Here is a 21,389-nt window from a genome sequence, read left to right as displayed (position 1 = left end):
AATTGTTGATAGTCGGCCATCCTGCAGCCCCGATGATGATGACTGCACTTTGGGAGCTGTGAGAAGAGGGCCGGCTGAGAGAAGGCCCACTCGAAGCTCCTTCCGGCTTGAAGGCGAGGTAGCCGGGCAAGCGGGGCAGCGGAGGAGCGTGTGAAATGTTGTTGGGAAGCCAAAATGCACGCGTCCGGCTCACTTCCGAAGGCGGGAAAATCGCCTCTTGGCCCGGGCCAACAAAGTGCACTTTGCGCTCGCTCCACATAAAGCGCGCCCAGGGTCCCATGCATCTGATGCATCTCTCTGCCTTTCCTTTCCGCCTCTGTCACACTTTCTATGCCCATGATGACGATAAAGGTCGCATTCCGCTCTCTGGCGAACACAAGCTACACAGCACGGCTGGGGCAGTCCAGCCGAGTCGGCGCCATCCGAGGCTTTGCGTCCACACGGCGTGTGAGCGATGACCAGATGCGCATGCTCATCGTCGGCTCACCCGGCTCGGGCAAGGGGACGCAGTCGACGCGGCTGCTAAAGCACTATGACTTTTCGGTGCTCTCTGCAGGTGATGTGCTGCGCTCGCACATCCAGCGCAAGACTGACATCGGACAGCGCGCCGACGCCGTGATCAAGCAGGGCGGGCTCATGCCCGATCAGGTCATGATGGACCTCATCGGCGCAGAGGTCAAGACGCTCGGTAGCGCCGACTGGTTGTTGGATGGATTCCCACGCACGCTCGGTCAGGCTCAGATGCTCGATGAGATGCTCGATGCCCAGGCCAAACCGCTTCGGCTCGTAGTCAACCTCGATGTGCCCGAAGACGTCATCCTCGACCGAATCCTGCGTGAGTCATGAATCCTTTTCCCAAGCCGTCCTATACAGAATGCACGCTGATCTTTCGCCGACAATATTACGATGACAGAGCGATGGACCCATCTGCCATCCGGCCGCGTCTACAATCTCTCCTACAATCCGCCCAAGGTCGAAGGCAAGGACGACATCACAGGCGAACCGCTCTCCAAGCGCGAGGATGACAACGTCGTATGTTCTGCTTTGCCTCTGCTTCCTTCCGCTGTTCGCTCATAGCTGACACTCTTTGACACGGATCTACGCGCAGGAAACATTCGGAAAGCGTCTCAAGTCGTTTCACGCCCAGACCGAGCCCATGCTCGAGCACTACCGCCAAAAGTCGGGCTCGGTCATCGACATTGACTGCCGCACCCAGACCAGCCCGGACGCATCGAAGACCAGCTCGCAAGACCTCTTTGTCAACCTGCGCGGCGACACCTCCAACCAGATCTGGCCGCACCTCGTCGCCATCGTCCAGTCGCGCTTCCCGGCGCTCAAACCCGCCTCTTCAAGCTGAACACGTCCACGTCCCGGTTCGTTGATACAGTGGAGAGAACAATATAATACAATACGAGCTCAGCCGTCTAGGCGCTAGCTTGACTGGTGGCGCCGATGGTGCGTGTGCGCTCGAGCTGGGTCTGCTTGAATCCTTCGACTCGGTCCTTGAGTCCCTGGAACTGGTCGAGCAGCAGGCGCAGATGGTGCTCAAACTCGAGGTTCGCCACCACCAGCTTGGCCACTTTTTCGTACTCGGGATTGGCGGTCTGCTGGATGGATGTGTGCAGCTTCTGCAGCGCCTGCTCGGCATCGTCGGGTGCGGCAAGTGGGGTTGGGTTGGCGGAAGAGCCCGACGAGACCGAGGCGGTGCGCTGGCGCGAATTGTAGTAGTTGCGTAGTGCAGGCACGTCGGTCATGGCCTGCGAGATGGTCGACTCGTTGAGCTGCATCACGCGCACCGAGTGCTGGAACGTCTGCAGCGCAGCCAGCGCAAGCTTTTGAGGCGTCGACACCAGCGTATCCTCCATACGCGCTGCAGAGCCGGCTGGCAACGAGACCTCGCCCGATGCAAACGTGATCACGTCCGCTCCGGTGGAAGGCTCAAGCATGAAACTGGGCATGCTCAGCGATTCGGCTGCATCCAAGATGATCGGCTCCAGCGCTTCGGGCGAGGATGTCTGTCGGTCCAGCATGAGAGCAGGTCGGTCGACGCATGCCTCCATGCTCCTGCGTTTGTTCTGAGCCGGTTGCGACTTGGGCCGCGGTGCGTCTCCTTCACTCTTGCGCTGCGGATGGCGCCATGACCGATCCTTGACCCGTACCGCAGTCGCCCTTTCCTCGACGTCCTCCTCGTCTTCAAGCGCCTCGCTGTGGGTGTGCGCTGCGTTCTCACGCTGCTTTCGAAGCCTGCGCTTGTGCGCCCTCGCCTCGGCCCGATCAAACAGGCGCGAGGTCGAGTTGGTGAGCACGCGGTGAAAGATGCTGCCGAACGCATCCTGCACCACTGCCAGCAGGATGGTCAGCACCGCCACGCCCATCAGGCCCCAGATCACAAAGATCGCGCGCCCCAGCTGCGTCGACGGATGGTAGTCGCCGTAGCCGATGGTGATCATGGCGATAAAGCAGAACCACATGGCTCCGCCGTAGCTCCAGCGCTCCGAATACGTGAATGCCACCGCACCAAGCAGCCAGAAGGCCCAGGTGACCGAGGCGGCCAGCACGAGCTTGGTGCGTGCGGCGACAATGGCTTCATGACGCAAATGCTCTTCAAACTGCCGAAAGTCTTGCTCGGTGCGCTGCTTGGCTACGAGCAGCTCGTGCTGCAGGGCGCTGATCTCGCGCTGGAGACTAGGATCGCCCGCGGTAGCCGCAGCCGACTTTTCAGAGGTGTGAGCCTGGCGCGTAGCGCCGTCGGATGCGGCGGTGGTGCTGTACGAGGACGCCGTCTTGGCGCTGTCGATGTTTAGCTCGTGCTCGACTTCGGGTGTGGCGGCTTGCTGTTCCATGCGTGCAAGTGCCTCGGCGAAGTCATTGCCATTGTCGTTAACAGTCCCATCGGCGTCCAAAGTGCCGGGCCCAAACGTGAAGGTGCGAGGCATGATACGACGGATGGCGCGATCCTGACGCTTATGTTGGCGGCGCGCCTCCTTTCGCTGGGCCAAACGTCGGCGACGCTCCTTGTTGCGAGCCAGAAGCGCAGCTTGGAACGTCTCGAGGATCGCACTGCGTGCAGCGGACACGACGAGCGCTACCAGCACAATGCCCACGGGCGCATAGATGATCACGAGGATCTTGCCACCCGGGCTGCCCGGTACAACATCACCAAAGCCTACCGTCAGCACAGTGGCGGTGGAGAAGTAGAGCGCGGTGATAAAGTCGATCTTGATGACGAAGACGAACACGAGCGAGCCGAGAGAGAGGTACAGGAGCAGACCCATCACGGCGAGCACGAGCCCCTTCTGCAGCTGGGTCAAGCCGGATCCGGCGTGGCGGAAGTCGTTGGTGCGCACATAGTCCATGATGAGACTGATAGTCACGAGCGTCGAGGTGATGGTCGAGGCGCACACCATCCAATAGGCCGCACTCAAGCTGAGTCCGTCCTTCTTGGGCCCATAGATGCCTCCGAACGTAGCAAGCGCAATGACGTTGATCACATCGTGCAGCATAAATCCAGCGATGGCGAGGGCGATGCTCACACGCGGTCGCAGAAGCTCGAGGAAGCGCGCGACAATGGCGAAGTTCGCCACGACCGCAGCACCGAGTGAGATGGCAAGGCCGACGGTGATGATGGTCGGGTTGTCGATGAAGCGTTCCACGATGCCGTCGGCGTCGATCTTGGCGTACCACTTGGACGTTAGGCCGGGCACCTCGAGCATGATCGAGAACGGCGCCACGATGCCACTGAAGATGGGCGTCTTGCGAACCCGCCATCCATGCCCCGGCTCTGACGAGTGATGCACACCCGCATTGTCGTGACGATGGTGGGGGTGGTGAGGATGCTCGTGGCTGGCCTGACCGTCGAGATCCGCCTCGGTGACGGTCAGAAAGGTCTGGAGCGTGTTGGAAGAAGGCAAGTTCGGTTTGGCCTGCCAGTCATCTTCCATGTGGCCGCGAAACGCTGACCGCGTTTTACTGGCATGCCCGTTGTGCTGGAGAGATGGGATGGGAGGGAGATGCGAGGTGATGTGCGTTGGCCGAGTGGATGCTGCACTTTGAAGCATTGGAGGTCGTTCTCGCATCTCCGCCTCGCCTTGGACCGGCATATCGCTCGTCATCGCGTCAAACCGTTGCTGCTGAATTGAGTCGGACAGGAGGCGGTGGAGAGCACGCCGACGACCGGACTGGACATTTTCGAAGTCGTCACGACCGATGCTGGACCGCTGAACGCAGCGAGGATGATGAGGCGACGATAGAAGCGTGGCAGAAGATGGCGGGAAGGTGCAGGACCAAGTGTGGAGGGCTCGTGTATGCCCGCCTTCGCACGGGAGGCTTCGAGGCATCATCTGCTGGTCTCCTCGCGCCGCCGCCGGCCCGCCCAGCAGGCCAGGGTCTGGACCAAATTTCCTCCTGCCCGCGTCCTACCTGCAGACGCCGGCATGAGCAGGGTTGCACAGGCTCCGCACGTGTCACCCTTCCGTGCCCTCGCCCTGGCTGCTGTCAGAAATGGCCTCTCGTCATGCTCTCTCAGGCTCAAGTCTGTCAACCGCACTCTACCAAGGATGGCGAAAGGTTCGATTGCTCGGCACGATGAGCTTTGACTAGAAGATCGCTCGTCGGAAAAATGCAGAGTCACCCAGCAATGTCGTGGCGCGTTTGGGCAGGAACATGCCGCCGAGCAACGCCATGCTGTGCTGCGGCGTCCTCACTCCTCCGCCGACCATGGCTTCGTGAAACACCCAGAACTCCGAATTGGGTACATCCGCTGCAGCGACAGGCGTAAAATGACCCGAAGCCACCGGCGTCATGAGGATGTATCGGCTGTGTGATCCCAGCGGTACCTCCAACCGGAACACTCGGGGCGCGTGGAATCGATGAGCGGCAAGCTCCCGTGCCACAGCCGACGAAAGACGATCGCCGTTCTGCGTGGGCATATACACCGCAACTCCGTACGCCCGCATCCCCAGCGGTGGCCACAGGTATTCGCCCTCCGTAAGCCCTTCATTTCCTACAGGTTCGGGTCGCAATCCTGCGTTGTTGAGCATGACATGCAGCTGGTGCCGAATGAGTCGCAAGATGCCCGGCTCGGGTCGAAAGATCCAAGTATCCAGCATCGGTCCAATCGAAGCGCCGAAACGCTCGAAATCCGTCGGTATCCATCCTGGCTGAGTGTAGAACTTGGACAGCACGGGGATATCCAGAGGATACGGCTGCAGCAAGAACCGCGTTGATCCGATCATGTATGGCCCGTACGACCTTCCATCCCCCGTGGTGAAGCGGCCTATCTGCCAGTAGACTCGCGGACTTTGAAAGCTGATAGGCATGTTGCTCGAGCTCGAGGCATGCGCCTGTACGTGGGAGAGCGTCCAAGGTCGATCCTCCACCCCGAACGGGTACAGCTGCGCGGCTTGCTCTCGAGAAGGTGCAGGCGAAGGCGAAGATGGTCGCCAGTTCGATTCGGCCGCTGGGGCAGGTGCGGGATCCGGCTGGTAGTGCACGCTGCGTGGATCGTCCGTCACGGGAAGCCTTGCATCGCGTGTGGCTTCCTCGCCATCCATAGCATGGCACCTGCCAATCGCAGTGACTCCAAGCAGCGCCAACGGCAGGAGCATCTTGAAGAGCCGCATCTTGAAAGGATACAGGAAAAGTCGAATGGTGGGAATGATGTGCGGTCGTACTGGGGGTTGCTACTGCGTCGTTGCTTTATATCTTTCGTCCAGCTCCATTGCATCTGCGTTTCAGAGCTAATGGAAGAGAGCACTTATGTCACGCTCCCTCGAATTTAGCTCGGAATCGCGTTGTGGGATGCTTGCCGACAAGCAAATCTGCATCTGCAATGTGCAGGCTGCTCGCAGCCAAGCAAGTCTGCATACATTGTGCACGATGCAAGGTATCGTTGCCGGATGACAACCGCCGCCATGTGCGCCTCACTTCATCGCCGGGGGATGACTTCCGAGCTAAGTTCTCTCACGCCAGGCATTGTCGGTGGTCGACCCTCATCTCGGCCAGCTGCAAAATCAAGGAAACGCAGAATGGGCACCGAAAGCTTTCCGACGCCGACCCTCGACTGGCGCCAGAAGGATCAGTCGCCGTCATGGAATCGACTGGACACAGAGGCCGCCTAAAGTGCCGACAGGACAGCGCGTCCCTCACGCAAGAGAGAGATTCGCGGTTGCAGACAACTATCATTGGCGTATAACAGCTATGATGCGTTGATGCTAGCTTACAGAAGACCCGCCGAGCCGCGTTTAGCACGTTGCCTTACAGGCAGAGGCGCGATAGCACAACATGAAATTGACTAACTAATAGCTTCAGACGATTGCGGGCCTCATCACATCGCTCAAAGCCCCAACGCTTCCAAAGCCCTTGGGAAGGAAGGTGGATCCCAGCAGCGTCATATGCGGAATGGTAGTCTTGACGCCTTTGACAGTCATCATCTCGAAAAACATCCAAAGATCCGACATGCTCGGCGCAAATGGAACGTTGGCTTGAAACACGGGCCTTGTCGTGAAAGCAAGGATGTGCCTCCCTTCGACGTTCAGGTGGAACAAGTCCGGCGAGGCGGGATCAAATCGCCTAAGTCGATCCGTCAACGTGCCGCGCAAGCGCCTCAAAACGCCCGTGGGCATGAAGAGCCTCCCGTTGAAATCCCTGTTGAGAGGTGGTGACAGGAATTGGCCTTCCATCAAATCAGGCGTTCCGGCTACACGGTTGGGATTGTAGCCAAAATGACCCAGCCGTGACCAGATGGTGCTTTGGATGGAGTGCAACAGTGCCGGATCTGGCTGGTAGACCATTCCAAGGGACGCGAAACGCGAACCTCGCACAAAGTCTTCGAAATTGGCCGGAACAGCGTCGTTTTGACTGTAAAGATGTCGTAGAGTTGGCGTGTCAATTTGATAGGCTCGCGCGACAAACTTGCTGTGACCAAGGCCGTAGATCGGATCCTGCGCGGTACCTTGCAGCTGGGCTTCCGCAGGGGCACGTGGACGTCCAGCTTCCTGACTTGAGCCTGCTCCAGATGCAGGTGCAGCAGCTGGGAAGACCGGTCGCGAAGGTCCAGCTTCGTCGGGCCTCCTGGTGACGGGCCGGAAAGCGGAGCCTGGTCCACCCATACGAGAAGTTCCGGCTTGAGACCGCATCGAAATTTCCTGGGCGGTCTGTCTGGCAGGTGCAGGCACAGGCAGAGCTGGAGTCCGAGCCTGAATAGCAGCCGCAGCAAAGGCCGGATTGGTGTCGGTCACCGGCATGAATGCGCGATCGGGAACATCAGGCCATCGCGTACGACGCAAGCCCCACCAGTTCCGACGGCCGGCATTAGGCCTTGATCCAGAGGAGGATTGCGGAACCGCTGCGGTGATCACCAGTAGCGTGGCTAGCACAAAGAGGCAAGAGATTCCTCGCATACTTAAAGTCGAGGCTCGCAGACTGAAAGCAGATGAGTTGTTCCCAGGATCGAGTCGGCCAAATTGGTACTCCTTCTTATACAACACACCGTGCTCAAAATCCTCCGCCCGCTGTACTTGCTCGGCTCTTCATGCCGCGAGCCTCTACGTCGGAAGCGAGCTCAGCAGATGGAGACTCGATCCCACAGCTTCAGTTTGTGTCGAGGCGAGCCATGTAGGATAAGCTTTCCCAGAGATGCGCACCGCATGGCGCCAAGCCACCAATTCATTTGCGAGAGCCGCAGGTGCCGCGGTACCTTCAGTGTGATACTGTGTGCCGTTTACGAAGCAGTTGCCACGAATGAAGGCCATCCTTCGGATGAAACCTCTGTGATGTGTGGAGGGCGATGGTGGATTGCATGGTCACGGATGCGCAGGTCTCACGCAAATGGTGGCTCATGTTCTTATCCAAGTACAATTGCCGGAAAGTTCAATAAGTGTGCACGAATGTGGCTGTTCAGCAGTGGGACTTCAATTCGTTGACATCGTAAAGGCCGCGCAAAGACATCCGGCCGGTGCACGCAACGGGCTGTCGTGCATCAGCCATATCAAACCCGTCCGTTAGCAGCTCCACCTCTGCGCGCGTATATACGGCACTAAGCCGCGCGATTGTGCTCAGATGAGCGGCGGGAATGTTGCTCCCATGCGGAATCCTAGTCATGACGATCGACCAGGTGAAACCTTCTCAACAGCGGGTCCCCAAACGCCTCCTCTCCTTACTATCATAGCAACGACCACGGTAACAGGGATCTCGAACTGGTTGCGTCCTAGAGCACTTGGTAGGACCAACGCTGTCCTCGAGCATGTTGTTCTGTTCACGTGAAGCTCGAACAGCAACTCACAAGACCTTCATCTCCTTGTCGACAATTCTCTCCTCTCTGCAGACCACCTTTGGCCTTGCGGAGTGGTTTGGGTCTGGCTAGACGCACCTTCCAGACACCCCATCGAAATGCATAAAAAGTGCTGAAGGTGATGACTTGGAGCGACAATCCAGCAACCAAACCACTCTTTAAACCTCCTTTAGCTTTCGGCAATGGTTTCCTACTCTCTTATTGCCGTTCTCAGCTGGACCGTCCTTGCCCTCGGCACTCTGGCCGTACAGCAGCCGGAGATAGAAGATCACGAGTGGCCTCCCTACAGAGCCTCGCTGGCTCATATACGATCGACGTTCGAGGAGCCGCGTCCGGCACCCGACTCTCGCGTCCAGTATTACTCCCACCTCCTCGCGGGTCAAGCTACCGCCGAGCGAGATGCCTGGGATTTTGCTCATCAGCAGGGCATGGGGCCCGTCCATGTGAGCTACGACTACAACCGCCGCTATGCCTACGTGACGACCAAGATCCCACGAGAAAGCACGCTAGGTAGGAAGTGGGGTCTCGGCCAGCCCGAGATCAGTGACCTGGGCTTTCGCCGCACGAAGGACGCCTATGCGTACTGGAAGGTCGACAAACGAGGTGCTCAGCTGTTGCGCCTGGACTTGTGGAGCTCAGGCTCCCATGCTGCTCAGACGACATCGTGGCAAAACGTCTACCGTGGACTCAGTCGTGGTCTTTTCGGCTGCCTTTCGTGCTTCGGCTAGGGTACTACCACGGTTGCTCGTATAGAGGCTGGTATAGGAAGCGATTCTTCTGCTTGCATCTTGGCGCATCTTAGATGACTGCACTTCGATCGTCTAGACCGCGAACAGCATACATAGACGGCCCCCGTCCTCAACATTGATTCTTTCCAGAGACTGTTGTCCACCACCTCCATATCCTTCACGCATCAATTCATCATTTTCTTTCAACAAAATAGCAACGTGACGATCGTGCGATCAGCACGTCTGTTCCACCTCATGGATGGGAGAAGCACCATGATGCGATGCCCGATCACCCCCTCCTAAGCGGGTCGGATACGTCGTCAAAGTGGTTCAAACGACTGCCAACACGATCTCCAGGATTGAGCCGAAAGCACGTGAAGCTTCCATCTAGGTTTGCAGGATGGGTCCACAGTAGTCTCCGTCGTCTAGCGCAGTAGCGCTGGTCGGCGATCAGGCAAAAAAGCCGCGGAAGCAAGAATGTTGAGCTGTGTGTGGGTTGTTTAAAAAGTTTCGAATCTGAGTGGGTCGGTAGTCCGGAAGCTCAGTGGTCATGTAGGAAGGATGAAGCGGGTGGGCGAAGGCCGCGACTTTTCATCTTGCTCAGGGCTCCGAACGCAGGGTGCCTCGCACCTTCCAGCCGCAGTAACTCACTCGGAACGATTTGAAGCAGAGGACAGCGTGTCTCGTAGTAGAAGCCGATAAGAATGCAAGTGGAGATCGGCCCACACATCTTCATTGTCAAAACCATGGAAGCGCAATGCGACGGCGGAGATGCCACTTGTTCCCACACATCTTGGCTGTTGAGTGGGTCGAAGATCAGCCTTGGGTGGGGACAGCCCACCAGGTCAGATGATGTCAGAAGAGACGACAAGCTCAGCGGAGCGTGCGTCTAGAACGACTGATGTATGCATACGAGGGAGAGAAACACAGAAGGAGCCGGATGCCAAACGAGTCATGATGCCAAAAAAGGTCGTCAAAAGGTGACATTGGATAGTAAGGTTTGAGTCCGAGTCTGCGCACTCTTCCGCCAAAGCAATCTTTTACGAATCCCACTTCATCCAGTATGAAGCCAAGACAAATATTTGGTGATTGGTCCCCTTCTGTTGCCTCCTTTTGTTTGCAACAGCCGGCCCGAAGATATGATGCTCATCTACTGCATTTGTTTGCGCTGCATTGTGCCCCACCTGCGCCGAGGTATCGACATTGCAACGATGCAGGGGAAAGCAATGAGGTATTCTTACATGCAGATCCGAGTGACTCTCAAGAAGAAAATTTTGTCCGGCTGACGGTTCCTGCAGAGCATTGTAGCCGTTGATGCAGCAGCTGTAACGGTATAAGTACGCGACCCTCGATAGCGCACTTCGATCCATGCTCCTTATCCCAGCCGAGCCTCTACAGCCCAGCCAAGACTCACTAACACGTTCCTCAAGATGGTCGCGATCGCTCAACGCCTTATGAAGTTCTTCCTGCTGCTGACCGTTCTGGTCGGTATCTGTGCAGCCGCAGGCAACAGGATTCCCAACCCGCCGATGAACGATGTCGACTGGAGCATGGTTGACTATGCCACCGTGGACCAGGCCCAGAGGTTCCTGGACATCGGTGCGACGTGGAATCGAAGGGAGCTGCCAGCCAATCAGAGAGTCCCGAACTTTACCAATCGGGCCATGTCTCTCGTTCAGGAGAGGGCCCGCTTCGTTGGCAGCTACGTCAAGCCGAACCGCAACCCAAACCTGATGGGAGACAAGATCACCTACTTCTACACGCTTGTTCACCCGAACGAAAGGCTCGGCAGGGAGATGGGCCTGGGCCGCAACATGGGCGACATCCTCTTCAAGCATTCGTCTCTGACCAACACGTTCAAGATCGTCAGGGTCAGTGCAATCGAGCACAACCCCCAGGTCAACTGGATGTTCGAGCCCCTCGAACAGATCCTGCGTAACCACTAAACGCTCTGCTCTGCTCGAGACAGTGCATCGCAGCTGGGCCGGTCCCAAGCATGCCGAAGCACACCAGCACTCGAGCCTCTTTTTCTCCAAATCGCCGTTTGCGGCATTCCCCGTCAGCCGTTGTGTTCCTGAATTTCTGTCTTCACACTAGGCCTTCTTGAACGTTTAATCGAGGTACGCACATCTTTCGGCTCACACATGCTGGCTTATAGTAATTAGGCCACAAAGTGTCGTGACTTGGTGCGCGGTGATCGTCTGCAGATTTTGTCCCTCATGAGGGGCGAGCGCTATGAAGCCTTGTGCAAAGTTGCGGCGTGTGACTATGAAGAGGCAAACTCATACGAGCGCCTTTTGCCGTATCACGCATCTCATCTTCCGTGGTGCCAGCGCCGGCTGCCAAGATCTCGCATATTCCGCCAGATCCTATTGTGATGGTCATTAGTTGCCGAGGACGAGCATCAACATTTGCTGCGGGGAGCTTCTTGTGTGCGTACATAAGCGGCGTCCGGATCTGCAGCCATAGAACCGGACGCCCACTAACAAAAGGCTGCAACATTCCATTTCAGCCGTTCCGACGGAGTCCGTTGGGCCGAGACATTCTCGGTTGCACTGTTTCTGGGGTCATGCGATCAGCTTCGCACATGAACGGACGTCGAGTCTGGAAGATCTTGTGATTGCCGGCGGTCATCTGTGTGAGACAAGGCTCGACTGCCGTGCAGAGCTGCACTTGTGCGGATGAAGAATCCCTATGCTTGTCGACCCAACGCCAAGAACTGGACTCTCACGCCCTCGGGCCACCCTCCGAAGGTGAGAAAGACCGAAGGAATAGCAGGGGCAAAAGGCATATAAGCGCCGTCCAAACGGCACCTTTTTTGGTCTTTGTCACTCATCCAATCAATCACCGTCTCTTCCTGATCCAGACGCCACTCAAGATGACGTCCAGCTTCCGACTTGTGAGCATTGCTCTTCTTTTCGCTTGGCTCGTTAGCCTTGCTGCCGGGGAATACCTCGTCGACACTGCTCTCGACGACAGAGACCGCGAGATGCTCCAGCTCTCACGCAAGTCTCAGGCTATTCGGCACAACATCGCTGGAGCCGTGATGGAGCCTGCGTCGCTCGCGGCGAATCTGGACGTCAAGGACTTTGCCAATCGTGCGCGGGAAATCGCACGCAAGCGAGCGATCTACGTGGGCACGCGGAACCAGCTGCGCATGAGCCCAAAGATGGTCGGCGACACGCACACGTACTACTACACGGTGATCCATCCCATCGAACCTCTGGGCGCCGACATGAGGCTGCAGGACAAGATGGCCACGATTCTGTTGAGGTACTCGGCCCAAACGGGTAGGAGCAGCATCGTGCATGTTGGCACCATCAGACGTGACCCGCGGGTCGTGTGGGACTTCAAACCGCTATCATACTTCCTAGCCCACTACTAGCCGGGCCTGCTCGCCAAAGTCAACAATGCTTACTCCATTTCTAAACCTTTCTCACTCAACTTCGGGTACTGCTGCTGTGATCGTGATGACCTGGATGTTCGGAAAGCGTGTATCTCAAGAGCGACCGAATTGCCGTATGGGGATAGATTTGGGAAGGCTGGGCCATAGGCATGGCGTCTAATGCCCTCGGCTTTCGACCCTGCCTCCTGCCAGCACTTGGCTTGCAGTCAACACCATGCCCACCATCACTTTGAGCACAGCCATGAAATCAACCGATTGAAGCGCACAGTCATCGAAGGCGCAAATGTGTTCGTCTTGAAACGTGATGTCGATCGAGTACGTCGAGCCATTGAACACTGTACTCGATCAAAGGGTGCGCGATTCTACCGGTCGAAGTGTTGGAGCATGCAGTGGTTGTACTGGGACGCTGATGCTAGGCGACACACAGCACGAGCTGATACGAATGAAAGAGCTGACGGAGGTGCGAAAGGATGAGATGGTTCTACAGTCTGAATGAGCGAGTACAAAGCCGACCAAGTGAGCGACTACAGGGGTGCGACGCTCGCACCCCTGTAGTCGGAGTACGGATCACAGCCGGCGTTGATTCAGTGGGCGCATACGATCTGTGCGTAGCTTACACGTACACGTGGGCGTATAGGGCCGTGCATGCATATGCCGGGCCGAGCGAGCCCAAAACCCACCAACCCTACCCTCTCTTGCACGTGCGTGTCGGCGCGGGGACTGACTCGCATTGGTGCTGAGCCTAGTAGGTCTCACCTAAAGCCCAAACCTCACGCAGCCCAAACCTCACGCAGAGTGATCACTCGAATCACCCCATGGCACTGTCAAAATTCAATCACGTTCTTCACGACGGTGCACGACCAACTTGTGATTCTCATCACCAAACAGGGGCGCCGAAAAGATGATGCTGATCGTGAGCCAAGTCGCACAGCGGTGAGCTTGAATGCCAACAGGCCACTGCACAACCAATACGACTCGGTGCAGCCGCCAAGTCGAGTCTCAGCGCCAATGCGTAGAGTGTAGCTTGTCGAACGTCGATCAACCCGACTTCGATCTCATCAGAAAAGGATCTTTACACCACACAAAGGCCAAGTGGACAAGAAGGTATGATGCGCAAGAATATAATTACAGGCATGCAACACGACGAGATGCGGACGCAGAGAGGCCGAAAAGGTAAAGTAGAAACCAGACGGTGACAGAATTGGATGACGAGGAGTTTTTTTTTTGCGACAAGGAGGCGATTTAGAGGCCCTTGTCGATGGTGGAGCTGGTCTGGGAGTCTGCGCCGATGCCCTCAGAAGCCGCTGCAAGGGCAGCGGAAAGGTCGAGGTGGAAGAAAGGCGTGAGGTCGTTGCCCCAGATAAAAGGCACCGACACCTGGGATTCGGGGTTGGAAGGTCTGCGGTCCTCGCGGTGACCCTGTTCAACATCCTTTTCGAGGCTGTTTCGCGACGGGGAGGAGTTGGACGACTCGGCGCGCTGACCCTCCTCGAGCGTGTGGACATCGTACAGTGCCTCGCCAATGGCGACCTTGCGGGTCGTCAGGATGCGGTCGGGATCAGTGTCGTCCGTGTCATCGTGCAAGTCGACACGGCTCCTGCTGGCGGCGGCACCATCGCCTGCAAGGCCGGCCTCGAGCTCGGTGAGCGGCTTGGTGGGGCGACCTTTGAACGGGTAGGCCGAGCCTTCGTTGGCGCTCTTGTGGCTCATACGTTCGATGGCCTTGGCGCGGCGCGCGGCTTCGGCATCCTCGCGCCTCTGCAACTCCTGCGCACTCAGCGTGGCGTTTTGCGGCTGCGACACAACGGGCGCCACATCAGTGATGCGCTTTGAAGGGAAGCCCAGTCCAAAGCCACCGGCAAGAAGGCCTCGTCGGATCCAGGGGGAAAGGATGTTGGCAAAGTGGAACTCGACCTTGGCGTCGGCATACCGCTCGACGGCAGTGCGAACGTCGACGAGCGTCTGCACGGACGTGGTGTCGATGTTGCTCACCGAGCTAAAGTCAAAGACCATAGCGCGCAGGATGGGGCGTGTGTCGCGGACGGCAGCAAGCGCATCCGAGTCATCGAGCGCGTTCTTGCGGCCTCGGCAGGTGACGGCCCGTGCCGCCTTGACGAGGTGCGGGTTGGGCGGACCGGGATCGTTCCACGGACGGTCACCCAGACGCTGTGACGAAGCGGGCTTTCCCGGACGCGTAGTCTCCTTAACCCTGTCAATCAGCAGATCGGCCAGGTGCGAGGCGTTCGGATAGGTAAAGGCCTCTTCGAAGCGGTAGATGAGCACGCCGGGCGGGGGAGGCTCGACGTGGATCGACGGGTCGCGCATGCCGTCCTTGTCGTCGAGCGGCACAAACACATCGCGGTGGGACAGAGTAATAGCCGACTCGTTGGGCGCGGTGGTGCCGTGGTGAACACGCACGATGCCGAGCCATCGACCGCGGGGGCGGGCAATGCGGATGAGCAGCAGCGCAAGCGAAGCCGCCACCGACACGTACACACCCGTCTCGGTGCCCGAGAACACGGTGGCAACCACAGCACCCACAAAGATGATGAGCTCGAAAGGGTTGATCAGCCAGAACTTGTACGAGACCGAGAACGGCACCACCAGGTCCGTGACGGCGTGGATGATGACGGCGGAGAGGACGGCGTTGGGGATCCAGTAGAACGTGCCGCTGAGCGCGTAGATGGCGATGAGCACGAGGATACCGGTGAACCAACCGGCAAGCGGGGTGCGCACGCCGGACTTGGACTTGATCGCCGTTCGCGAGAACGAACCGGTAGCCGCATAAGCGCCGAAGCACGGACCGACGAGGTTGGTGACGCCGATGGCGACGAGCTCCTGGTTGGGGTTGATCTTGTAGTTGTTGAGACGACCAAACGATTTAGCGATGGCGATGTGTTCGAGCAGCAGCACGACGACCGAGACGGGCAGACGGGGGGCAAGGTCCGAGAGCAGGCGCGTGTTGAGGACGGGCTGACCGATGTGCTTGAATCCCCGCGGCACGGTGAGGAGGATGGAGATGGGGTACTTCTTGGGGTTCGAGTAGTGGCCGAGCCAGATTCTCGAAGCGACCGTAAAGACGATGATGACGAAAGCGTTACGCAGCACCGAGACGAAGAACATGGTGCGGGCGGTGCGCGGGTATCGCGTAGGCAGCCATCCGCAGAACCACTTGATCCAGTAGAGGAAGACGAGCGCAGGCAGACCGAACGCCGCGTTGATGTTGGTGTCGGGCAGAGCCTTGAGCGTGTCGATGATGACCTGGTAGGCGGGATTGCTGTTGGTCTGCACCTTGGACAGGCCGAGCAGCTTGGGCACCTGACCGGCGGCGATCTGGATGGCGGAGCCCGTCATGAATCCAGCCACGGCGGGAGCGGGGATGAACTCGATGATGAAACCCAGCCGCAGCAGACCGATGCCGAGACAGATGACACCGCACAGGAAGGCGAGGGCGGTGGCGATGGTCTCGGGCGCCCACTCGCGCGTGCGCTGCAAGACGTGCTGGACCACATTGAACGTCTGGAGCGACATGACGGCGACGGGGCCGATGGTGACATCCTTGGAGGTGGCGAAGATGGCGTAGATCATGACGCCGACGAACGACGAGTAGAGACCGAACTCGGGCTTGAGGCCTGCGAGCTTTGCGTAGGACATGGACTGGGGCACAACGACGAGGGCGACGGTGATACCGGCGATAATGTCGCCGATGAGCCACTGGGTGTTGTACGATGCGATCCACTTGCGGAAGGGGAAGAGGCTGTCGAAGTAGTCGTTGGCCTTGGAGCCCGGGTGGCGGAAGATGTTGCCGAGCCAGTCGCGACTGCTGACGACGGGCACGCCGACGCGGTTGATCTCGTTGTCATTGTAGCCGATCGCCCACTTGAAGGCGTCGGTGCCGCGTTGGCGGATGGAGGGCTTCTCCTCCTGGTGCTGCAGTTGCGAGGCCATGATGAGGAGGGGCCGGAACACTGTGCGGCGTATGGAACGACCGCGACAGGAAGGGAAGGGGTGGGGGGGAAGGGGGGGGGGGGGGTGTATGTCGGCGAGGCAGACGGACTTCTCTAATGGGCGACTATATAGGAATGCACGCGTTGGTCAGCTCGCCACGAAGGGCAGGTTCGGAAGCGCGAGGAGAACCGAGCTTGTGGAAGCCGAAATCAGAGTTTTGCGCGACGGTGGCGAGGATGCAGGGCTCGTGTGCCAAGGTTGCGGGCGAGCAGGCTAAGCGAGACGGCGGCGGAAGGGAGAACTCGCTGGTGGACGAGAGAAGAGAACCGCAGGAACCGCTGCGAAGCTTGGTAGTCTTCTGAAGACGGAGGAAGAGGGCGGGTACCACGCGGCGAGCGGCGGGACGGCAAGGGCGGCGGGTGGCTGAAACGAACGGAAGTTCACGACGACGTGGGGCCTAGGTACCGATTCGAGCAGAGAGCTTCTTGGCGTGCTTTGTCGAGGAGCAAGCGAGCTGCAGGATGGACGTTATCGACGCAAGCAGCTGGATGGTGCTGGGTATGGCGATGGTGCGACCAAGGATTGCGAGGAAGCCGCCGCGTGGAAAGAGTCGGAGGTCTGGACCCGTGTTGGCAGGAATGCAAGACGAGACCACTAGCGTGGTTCCTGACGAAGTTGCGGGATCGATGGGGCTGGCTGAGAAGCAGGAGCAGATGGCTGGGCGGGATTTCAAACGAGCCACAAGATGGCGTGCTGAGTGGTGAGGGTTAAGGAAGAAGCAGCGGTGGGGACCGAGGTGGGCTGCGTTCCAACGAGGTGATGGCAGATTCGGAAGCCATGGTGAAAGGCGGCGGGGAATGGCTTTTGGCAGTCAAAGGCGCGGTGGAGATCGAGCTAGAAGATCCGGCCTTGTTTGAGCTGCATCAGGCCGAGACTTGGCGGGCAAGGCTCTTCATCACCTCCAGGCACGGGGACTCCTGCTCCACCAAGGGGGAGGGGAGGGTGGCGGGAAGATGTCGGCGGGAAGTTTGCATGTTGCGCATGGCGACAGTGTAGCAAAGGCAGCATGCAGGTGTGGTTGAAGAGTGGCATCCGATTGCGACATCGGCGGGGAGCTGTCATTCTGCGCAGCCTCTGTGTCGTACAGAGAGGTCTACAGCGACCGGATCAACTGCGCGGGCGTTCTTCTGGTTGACGTGCTTTTTTTCGGCGCCTCGAATCGCGGAAATCCCACACCGAAACGCCGCCGCGGCGTCCGCTGTGGAACGTCTGGAACGAGAAGTTAACATTCGCATGACTGAGCAATCGCCCCGCCCGCGCCAAATTGGAGCAAATTGGGTTCACCCGCGGCTGCCAAACTCTTCGAATCACAAGCCAAGATCTAATCGGCCTCTGCTTGCGATCTGAACATGCATACCCCCCGCAGTCCCGGTCTTCGTATCTCACAAGCCGTAGTATGCTCCAACTCGATGCTGACATCCTCTTCTCCATCGTCGTAGCATAAGATAGCACTGCTATAGAGGTTGGTGGGGTCGAGAGAATGTGGATTGGGAGTGCAGCTGCTGGAAGGGTGGGACACTGCCGCAGTGAGGCGAGGGCCCAAAATTTATCGCCGAGAGCACGCCATCGGAACGCGCGTTGACGACGTGCTGCTTGCCCGGCGCCTCCACACGGTGGATCTGCAGGGTTGCTCCATCTCGCAGCGGCCTGCGCGGTGATTTCACCACAATGTTAGCTCCTCGTCTTTTGTACAGAACCTAGTTTTTTGCGCGTTCGATCCGTGCGAGACTTCTAGCATGCTATCCAGCCCACTGATGGCGACATGCCATTCCTCCTCCTCCCACCCGTAGCGCCGCATGAATCTACACAGCTGCCACAGTAACCACCACGCCTATGCGAGGCACACCACCAGTACAGCACTCAAAGATTCATGCTGTTGTCTAGATAAAACTAATTTGCAGTCGGGTTCATGCAGACAGCGTTGGGGAGTCTAGCCCCTCATGCTTGGCCTTGGCCTGGCCGCTGCTCTTCGGCAGGAGACTCGGGCGGTGACTCGGCAACGGCGGCCTCGAGCGCATGCGCCACATTGGTCATATCCAACGCCGTCGAGGGCACCGCTACGGGTCGTGCAAATCGCGGGCTCGACATTACCCCGGCGGGCACTAACGGCGACCGCACCCGCTCGGGCGGCGCAGGCATGTCAAAGTACGACTGAGCAGCTGCAGCTGCCTCGTTCGCCGAGCGTTCCTGCGTCACGTTCGAGACCGAGTCTGGAGTCGACGGAAGGGATGGCGACATGGCGGGCGTAGCTGGCGACGAGCGTCCCGAGCCGGTGGAACGATGACCTTCTCGACTCAACGACCTCGTCCGTGCCGCCTCTTGCTCGATGCGCTCCGCCTCTTCCAGCTGCCGCATCATGCTCCTTGCTCCGTACCGCATGACGGGACTCTGGCGCGCCATCTTCTGCCGTCGAGCCATGATTTCGCGCCGCAGCGTGTCGTCGCCCTCTTCGAGTCCCGTGGGATTCGGCGGCTTTGGCTGAACGCCACTCGCTTCCCTTGCGCCGCCACCCACCCAGCTCAGTTCGCCTTGCTCGACCGCAGGCGAGGCAGGTTCGGCCTCCAGCTCGGCCTGCGTCATGGGGTGCGCCGTTTCGTTGTGCAGCTGCGCCATCTCGTCGGCCTGAATCGCAGTGCGGCTCGTGGATCGCGGCAGCCCGCCCGAGGCCGTCACAGCCGTACCGTTGCCGCCCCGCGCAGCCGCGGCGGCAGCATCTTCTTGCGCCTCGAGCCAGCGGATGCGTGCTGCGCGCGTCCACTTGGGCTCGTAGTCGGACGCCAGCCCCACCTCGATCGTGTGCTGGCAGTTCTTGCAGCTGCATTCCGCATTCAGAGGCGCCTCAAACGGCCATCGACCCGCCTGGATCTCACGCCTGATCGCCGTCTCGTCCATGTGAGCCGCGTGGCTCGAGCTGCTCGGCTCGGATCGCGACGCATCTTCCGAAGCCGCTCTATGGAAGCGTCTCCACCGCGACCCTTTCGACTTTTCGGCCGGTTTGGTCGCTGGATGGTTCTCGTTGGGGGTGACGGCATCGCCGCCCCATGGATAGCGTTCATCGTCGGGCGAGCTGAGCGGCGACGGGCAAATGACCGGGTTGCCCTGGGCGCGCCGTCTGCGCTCGAAGCAGCAATCGCGATCGTTGGAGCGCGTGGCTCGAAGCGGCCGCATGCCGTCGTCCATGAGCGTGGGTGGTCGTGGCGCCTGCGGAGTCTTGGAGCGTACGAGGCAGCTTTTGGGCGGCGGGCGTGCAGGCGAGGGTGTCTGCTGGCGCAAGTTGGTGATGGCGCGAATGTAGGGGCTGGACGAGCGCTCGTGGCCGGGCAGTGGAGATGCGGTATGCACGCGTTCGACTGGCATGTGATGGTGCTGCATGGCCACTCCGGACACGGCCTGGCGGAATTCGGCGTCAACGTCGTCAAAATCGATCGACTCTTCCTTGGCAGGCGAAGCGTCTGCGAGGCCGTCATCCTCAAAGGGTATGAGTGGACTTGCAGTACCCCGGGCAGGTACGGGTGCAACCAAGCGGGGCGCACTGGAGCTGGTCGGAGCGCCAAAAGCGGCCGAAAGACTGCCGGCGATAGTGTTGGAGTCGACGCCGCTACTGCCCCAGCTGGTCAGACGCGTCTTCCACGATGTCGAGCCGCTGGGCACGCCTTGACCCAAACCGGAAGCTTTCCTGAGCTGAGGCGACTTGGCTCGAGCGAACGGCGGTGAGATGGTGCGAGCGATGAGACTGGCGGGACGAGACGACGATGCGACGATGGGCGGAGACTGCGCACGAGTAGGGCAGAGACTGAGCAGCTTGCGGAGGTCGTTGCAGTCGCCCTCGGGGATCACCTGGCACTTGGCATCGAACGCTACATGCCTCGAGCTGGCTGGCGATGCGGTGCGAGTCACCTCTGCCATGATGCAGTTCCCTCCGGCCAGAGTGTGTATGTAGATGCGATATGGCGTTGGAAGATTTGTGCGTGGTGCTTGGAGATGTAGAAGGCTATCGATGCGTCATGCTGGTCAAGGGTCTCGCCTGCAACAGCTGCACTGGCCTGCACGCGAGACGAAGAGGCGTATGGGGGTGATAGTGATGGCGATGGTGATGGTGGTGGTGGACAATGGACGAGGCAGTGTCCGACTCCAACGACGAGGCAAGTATCAGGCCATGCGAGCGTGCGATGTTTTGGCACGTCAACGTTCGAAGCGAGCCGTTGACCGACGCTGTGCGGCTGAGGCGGCAGAGGCCCCGATTTCGCGGTCCCTGCATCCAACACAGCCGTCCGAAAGCGTCGGGCAGTTAAGAATGCGAAATTTGGATTTTGGATTTGGCTCTCCGCCGCTGCACACTGCAGATCCACAGCCTTGGCCTGGCTCTTGGCCCCAGCTCGCTCGAGTGGATTGGAAGCAGCGCCTGATCTTGTGACCGCGACCATGCAGGCACACATGTGCTCGGTTGGGCTCCAGCTTGGCCGCCAGCTTAAAGCTCGAGCGTGTACGAATCGGGCCCGATTCGACCACCTCCACACTGCTGGAGCCGCACCGCTGTGAGTCACAATTTCGACATTTCACAATCACGTTGCAGCAGCGGCTCATCCTGCGGCACTGTGCGGAACTGCACGGCCGCACGGCTGCACGGCTGCACAGCGACCGGGCCCGGCACTTTCATGCACACACCGCCTCGAGGGCATCAGGCTTGGCGTTTGGCTATCCGCACACCTCAACGCTACCCTACAATCCGATCGTATTGCAGACTCGAGCAGGCGCACAGGCGGATACGCATCTCTCGCAAAGCTTTGTGTCTCTCGCGCATCTCTGTTTGCTTCACGATGCAATAGTCTGCTCCAAGCCCCAGCAGCGGCGGGTCTCTATCCGCCCGACGCTTTCATATCGCACGGCATGCGTTGCTGATCCTTCATCGTACATCATCGACAGACTAGCGACACTCGAGACTTTTGTCGTTGCGAAG

General features: G+C 59.1%; 9 protein-coding genes across 9 annotated transcripts; 4 read left to right on the top strand and 5 right to left on the bottom strand.

Moving 5' to 3' along the window:
* Positions 1 to 336: 336 nt before the first annotated feature.
* Positions 337 to 1,357, top strand: PAN0_008d3432 (adenylate kinase; the record flags this gene model as incomplete). Its single annotated transcript, XM_014800933.1, has 3 exons — positions 337 to 835; positions 914 to 1,032; positions 1,109 to 1,357. The coding sequence occupies 3 exons, from the start codon at positions 337 to 339 to the stop codon at positions 1,355 to 1,357; spliced, it is 867 nt and encodes a 288-aa protein (XP_014656419.1).
* Positions 1,358 to 1,424: 67 nt separating this feature from the next.
* Positions 1,425 to 5,621, bottom strand: PAN0_008c3431 (voltage-gated potassium channel; the record flags this gene model as incomplete). The annotated part of the gene is made up of 2 exons (XM_014800932.1): positions 1,425 to 4,415; positions 4,704 to 5,621. The coding sequence occupies 2 exons, from the start codon at positions 5,619 to 5,621 to the stop codon at positions 1,425 to 1,427; spliced, it is 3,909 nt and encodes a 1,302-aa protein (XP_014656418.1).
* A 684-nt stretch (positions 5,622 to 6,305) lies between these two features.
* PAN0_008c3430 (uncharacterized protein) lies at positions 6,306 to 7,400 on the bottom strand (the record flags this gene model as incomplete). The annotated part of the gene is made up of 1 exon (XM_014800931.1): positions 6,306 to 7,400. One exon carries the CDS (start codon positions 7,398 to 7,400, stop codon positions 6,306 to 6,308), a length of 1,095 nt encoding a protein of 364 aa, XP_014656417.1.
* Positions 7,401 to 8,472: 1,072 nt separating this feature from the next.
* PAN0_008d3429 (uncharacterized protein) lies at positions 8,473 to 9,018 on the top strand (the record flags this gene model as incomplete). The annotated part of the gene is made up of 1 exon (XM_014800930.1): positions 8,473 to 9,018. The coding sequence occupies one exon, from the start codon at positions 8,473 to 8,475 to the stop codon at positions 9,016 to 9,018; it is 546 nt and encodes a 181-aa protein (XP_014656416.1).
* Positions 9,019 to 10,448: 1,430 nt separating this feature from the next.
* Positions 10,449 to 10,964, top strand: PAN0_008d3428 (uncharacterized protein; the record flags this gene model as incomplete). Its single annotated transcript, XM_014800929.1, has 1 exon — positions 10,449 to 10,964. One exon carries the CDS (start codon positions 10,449 to 10,451, stop codon positions 10,962 to 10,964), a length of 516 nt encoding a protein of 171 aa, XP_014656415.1.
* Positions 10,965 to 11,896: 932 nt separating this feature from the next.
* On the top strand, positions 11,897 to 12,403 carry PAN0_008d3427 (uncharacterized protein; the record flags this gene model as incomplete). Its single annotated transcript, XM_014800928.1, has 1 exon — positions 11,897 to 12,403. The coding sequence occupies one exon, from the start codon at positions 11,897 to 11,899 to the stop codon at positions 12,401 to 12,403; it is 507 nt and encodes a 168-aa protein (XP_014656414.1).
* Positions 12,404 to 13,666: 1,263 nt separating this feature from the next.
* On the bottom strand, positions 13,667 to 16,372 carry PAN0_008c3426 (sulfate permease; the record flags this gene model as incomplete). Its single annotated transcript, XM_014800927.1, has 1 exon — positions 13,667 to 16,372. The coding sequence occupies one exon, from the start codon at positions 16,370 to 16,372 to the stop codon at positions 13,667 to 13,669; it is 2,706 nt and encodes a 901-aa protein (XP_014656413.1).
* A 457-nt stretch (positions 16,373 to 16,829) lies between these two features.
* On the bottom strand, positions 16,830 to 17,211 carry PAN0_008c3425 (uncharacterized protein; the record flags this gene model as incomplete). The annotated part of the gene is made up of 2 exons (XM_014800926.1): positions 16,830 to 17,064; positions 17,186 to 17,211. The coding sequence occupies 2 exons, from the start codon at positions 17,209 to 17,211 to the stop codon at positions 16,830 to 16,832; spliced, it is 261 nt and encodes an 86-aa protein (XP_014656412.1).
* A 1,159-nt stretch (positions 17,212 to 18,370) lies between these two features.
* PAN0_008c3424 (uncharacterized protein) lies at positions 18,371 to 20,338 on the bottom strand (the record flags this gene model as incomplete). The annotated part of the gene is made up of 1 exon (XM_014800925.1): positions 18,371 to 20,338. One exon carries the CDS (start codon positions 20,336 to 20,338, stop codon positions 18,371 to 18,373), a length of 1,968 nt encoding a protein of 655 aa, XP_014656411.1.
* Positions 20,339 to 21,389: the final 1,051 nt, after the last annotated feature.

Source organism: Moesziomyces antarcticus, assembly GCF_000747765.1.
Source record: "Moesziomyces antarcticus DNA, scaffold: scaffold_v10008, strain JCM 10317, whole genome shotgun sequence".
Lineage (NCBI taxonomy): Eukaryota > Fungi > Basidiomycota > Ustilaginomycetes > Ustilaginales > Ustilaginaceae > Moesziomyces > Moesziomyces antarcticus.
The sequence above is the reverse complement of the archived record's forward strand: the minus strand, read 5'-3'. Positions and strand labels throughout refer to the sequence as shown.